Source organism: Suillus discolor (genome assembly GCF_016758755.1).
Source record: "Suillus discolor strain FC423 chromosome Unknown F5147scaffold_127, whole genome shotgun sequence".
NCBI lineage: Eukaryota > Fungi > Basidiomycota > Agaricomycetes > Boletales > Suillaceae > Suillus > Suillus discolor.
Genome location: NW_024541374.1, coordinates 95,062 through 99,823, shown reverse-complemented (window position 1 = coordinate 99,823; position 4,762 = coordinate 95,062). Strand labels below are relative to the sequence as shown.

General features: G+C 45.5%; 1 protein-coding gene across 1 annotated transcript; it reads right to left on the bottom strand.

Moving 5' to 3' along the window:
* Window positions 1–2,198: 2,198 nt before the first annotated feature.
* Window positions 2,199–3,300, bottom strand: F5147DRAFT_727407 (uncharacterized protein). Its single transcript, XM_041439256.1, has 4 exons — window positions 3,111–3,300; window positions 2,916–3,056; window positions 2,555–2,848; window positions 2,199–2,503 (listed from the first exon to the last, which is right to left on the bottom strand). Exons 1-4 carry the CDS (start codon window positions 3,252–3,254, stop codon window positions 2,399–2,401), a joined length of 684 nt encoding a protein of 227 aa, XP_041285383.1. The 5' UTR covers window positions 3,255–3,300; the 3' UTR covers window positions 2,199–2,398.
* Between the last annotated feature and the right edge of the window lie 1,462 nt (window positions 3,301–4,762).

Here is a 4,762-nt window from a genome sequence, read left to right as displayed (position 1 = left end):
TAGGCTACAGGTTGGTCGCCTTGCTGTGACAGACATTATAGATGCTGTCAATGCAACAGTAAAGGCGAGGGAGAAGAAACGCATTGTGTTTGAGGTAGAGGTGCTCGAATGATTTTTTCTGAGTTGGGTGGGCGCTTGTGACGGTAGGGACTTGCTTTTATATTCGCCCCACTCAATTCCATTTTATTTTTCCCATTTTTAGCGAACGAGTGTGTGTTGCCGTGGAGAACAAGCAAATGAGAGAAAATTAAATGATATATTGGACTGCAGGTATGTTGTTCGACGCTGGTCATTGCGGAGTTTCAACAATGCGAATGCGAATGCGGGTAACTTGTCTCCAGTACTTACAATCATCAATGTACCATATGGCACAGCCCGCCGCCCAGGGCATCTTGTGAGTGCATGAGGATTCCATTATACAGATTCAAGGCAGCGCATCATAATCTATGTTTGGAAGGCCGGGCGTGTTCATCAAGCATAGGCACTTGCTCGAACACATCCGGTACTCTTGGATATGTGTTTTCGGTGAGGAATGTCCATGGGAATACATTATCCATGACTATTGCCGTTGGACTTCATACCTTCGAGCCTTCTGGCTATCAATGTGCGCCTCGGCATATCCTAATATCAGCGCGCGTGCTGTGCTTCGAAAACGGTCGACCTCAATTATAACTCATTTTAGTTCTCACTGTCTGTCACTGGTATATTGCAGTGAGTTTCATAACAACCTGCAGTATGAGTGTTTCAAAGCTTGGCACTATGTAGCTCATCTAGCTCTCTCCGACACGTCACATGGCGTGCCTCCATCATCAGCATTCACTGTCAGGGCACATCATCATACATGGTGGCATAGCAGCTGGATCGTGATGACGACGCCGACGTGAATGACGTTCTAGGTCTGAGTATATCCCTCATTTATCTATTCATCCATCCCGGAAGCCAGACTCGGACTCGTCTCGCACTCTTTGCTATCGCTTCAAGGACCGATAGTTGGTTCATCTTTGGAACAAGTTCTCATTCAAAAACGAGCTAGATTTTTGTTCTTGATATATAATGCGGTACGATTAGCGCGTGTTGTCTTGTATTCATAACTATTAACGAGATTGCCTTTGATTCTCTCCCCAAACTCAGGTTCCTATGACAAACAGTTTGCGTTCCTGTTGAAATTGTTGCTTGAAGCTTGTTTTATTCACTACTTACATGATCAAACAGTACGCAAGTACGTCATATATGATACGTTCATATCATGTCCCCCCTTCCACCCAATATCTATCCATTTCCCGATCAACAGCAGCACCAATCGGAAAGCAGAAACTCACCAGGATGTCGCTACCTGCAACTCGGCTTGTTCTCAGGGTGGGACATGGTTGTCGGGAGCCACGCATACACCACCATTGCGGGAATCTCTGCTGTCGCAACAGTCGCTAGGTGTTTGACACACCTCTTGAACTCTACTACTACAGGTTGGTCGCCTTGCTGTGACAGACATTATAGATGCTTTCAATATAACAGTGAAGGCGAGAAGTAATAAACGCGTTGTTTGTTTGAGGTGCTCGAATGATTTCTTTGAGTTGGGTAACGGTAGGAAGATGACTTGCTTTTATATTATCACGAAAAGGTTTCGCAAAATGGCTATACCTGGCGGATGAAAGCCTTGTCTGTAAGTCTGCATCTGGTTTTATTTTCATTCCCGCTGGTAAGCTTCAGGCTTTAGGAACGCTGTCACAGATCCCCTCCGCTGGATAGCACGCCAATTTGTAAACCACTGAGTTCGATTTCTTTTTCTGTCCTCCAGAACTCTATTTATCATAGCATGCTCTCCAGTCTTGAGCTTGAGTGCTCTATTGCTCATCCAGAAGAACAAATGTTCCTCACTCGACCTCGCTTAGGACTTCGCTGTCGTACAATATTTTCGTGTAGTTATGTCTGCCAGTGTAGAAAATAAAGCGAACTACCGGATGTCCCGTTCCTTCTTGGCTTTATCAGTGATCATCACAATACTGTGATGAGATATGGTGCCAGGGAGATAGACCATCGTTAGACAGAATATCCATTTCTCGTCATATGCATGTCCTCCAGACTGTCGAGAAATGCGCGTAACTTGTCGGATCACTTGTCATGGTCTCGCACCTACGTTCCCGGTGGTTGACACCAGGGTGGATGAATTATTTGGACAAATAGTCCCCTCACAGACAAATGGGAAAACAGCTCTTCCCACAAGCCAAGATCGTTCTATTGTGATGCAGGGATTCAATTGAAGCCCATTGAGAATCCTGAAAACAAATATTCATATTGTCGCAACTGCAGGCCCAAGTTGGATACCTGAAACATTAAAGTACATCGATGTCATCATATAAGAACATATACAATCATCCTGGAAAGCAAGCGCACAGGTCGATCACTCAGCCTTCATAACGCTCTCAATGCGTTTCTGTTGAACGCGTCTTTTGAGGTCTGACCATATTGGGTATCCTAACATCATCGTAGAGCCAACATAAGCAGCCTGAATACAAAGTTAAGGTGTGAGGCTCAGAAAGTCGCGAGACAGGCACACCGTTACTATAGCACCCTTAACATATTGCCTGCAAAGTGACCAGGTGTAAAATGTTTCAGCGCCATGGATGGTGCAGAATATTGCGCAAGCGGTCCGGAAGGAAAGACCGAGACCAGTGGCGTTTCTAAACGCGTGCGCTGGGGAGAAGAATGCATTTACGGTGGTGACAGGTACGGAGAGGAATGTAGTATCAGGCGCTGGTGGCGAAAGGAAATAGAAGTATGCGAACAAAAGGATTCCTGTGAATACACTTGTGCGAGGAATCCGAAATGTGGTTATTTGGGGAGCTTTGAGCTGTAGTACATGAACATGTGGCTGTCAGAGACATGACGGGCTGGAAGCAAAGGTTTTAAAAACGCACCATACCAAGACCTTCCTGAGCCTCCGCCTTCATACTCAGAAGCCGTGGTTTGACTTCCTCATACCCCGAAAGTGGCGGGTCAAATGACACCCGGCTGGTATTCGATTGTCCGGATTTGAGTTTATACACAAGCGTCATATCCTGTCCGATTTGTCAACGCTAGCGAGAACAGAACATCCATTTCTCTGGGCCTACCTTGGAGTCAATGCTAGACATCTCAGCAGTGAGCACGTTGCCCTCGACTTTCCCGAAATATTTGACATATGCCACCAATGTATCAGGATGGTTCTTCATGTACATGCATAGAAAGCCAGACTTGGAAGCGACCGGGTCCGACATGATTTCCTGTTGTACAATGAACACTAGAGTTATAAAACAAGCTCACTCAGGCGCCAATTGGAATCGTTCGATGTAGCAATCGGTTGCAATTAACGCTTATGTAATTCTAGTAGGGATCGTACTGAACTATCGTCTCAGACCACGACCTCGCGCAGGACCCTGCGCACAGCGTTATTATACAGGATTTTTACGAATTCGCGCGGCGTGGCATACTTGAATGTTTGGGTAAAGAATAAATTTAACGAGCCAAATCATCTCTTCCGACTCAGAATCCCTGAAGTTGACGAGGTAGTTCGAAATAGCGGCAAGGCGCAGAGGAATTTCCATGTACGTATTCTTTATTCAGCCCCATATCCTACATGACAGAGTTTTCGATTACATAGGCATAGGCCAGCGGCACAAACGTTCAAACCATCAAGCTATCTTCCCGTATATGCTGCATTTTCCAACAAGCAACTTCATTTGAAGGAAGAGTCGCTCATGCTTGGCATGAATAATGCTTGTATACCTATCACACCATCATTCAGTAAGGCCGCAGCACCTTCTACAGTATCATCACGTTCAAATTGTACCTCAGACGCTCATATTAGCTATGAGCTGTCCGATGTTATCGCATATGGCCAGGTTAGCAGGTCTTTGATACTTTAATTTCCAGCATGAGGACCGTCGCGATATCGATCCCGACTCTCTGGACATTGGACATCGAGTAAAAGAGGGTAAAAAGTGGACTTTTGACCTGATAAACTGCACGTCTTGCAGCTAACATGCCTTCGATTTATCGCTGGCGAGCTAGCCTTCGAGGCCAACGTTAGACGAATAAATTCGAGATTTTCTGCGCAGTGTAATCATAAACAACAAAGATCGTTCGTTTCGACAGCCTGTCGAACTCGAGCTTAGTTTACCACGAGCAAGACTAGGGACGGTCAATCATTTTCAGATAAGTTCCAACATCCACATTGCTCGAGTAGTATGAAAATTTGTTCAAAACAACTGTACTGATTGAATCCGAACTAGGTGTTGCACAGGCACCATCAACAATGATACTGCCAAAGCGAAAGCAGAAACACGGCTCACTGCATTGTTGCGACGTGCTGCTCGGGCTGCCAGCTCAAATTTCAACCTATGCACAGTGCATACCATCCATCTAAGGTGCGCAAGTGAGTCATGTAGTTGAATCTTGGTTACACAACGACCTGCTCAGACTCACCTGATTTCCTATACAAGTCCAGGTTGGGCAGCAGTCTGCAGTTGTGTTGCAAAGCAACATGCTACATGCACTGACAGACATAGATGCTATCAAAGCGACAACAGCCAGGGAGAAGAAACGCATTTTACGTGTGAGGTGATTTGGACTTTTCTGAGGGGGATCTCTGAGGATAGGGTAATAATATAGGATGACAGCTGGCTTTTATATCGTGCACATACTTCGGGCACGATTTGGCACGATTTGTTATTGCTAACAGCAGAAATTTCGGTAGAACCTGCAGAAGCGTGTTGAAATGATTTCG

Excerpts from the sequence above, each read along its gene's own strand:
- F5147DRAFT_727407 (XM_041439256.1), bottom strand. The coding sequence starts at position 3,254 with ATGTCGGACCCGGTCGCTTCCAAGTCTGGCTTTCTATGCATGTACATG. Across the intron at positions 3,057-3,110 it reads TGTCTAGCATTGACTCCAAG|GATATGACGCTTGTGTATAA; the intron begins GTAGGCCCAGAG and ends CAAATCGGACAG. Across the intron at positions 2,504-2,554 it reads TTAAGGGTGCTATAGTAACG|GCTGCTTATGTTGGCTCTAC; the intron begins GTGTGCCTGTCT and ends CTTTGTATTCAG.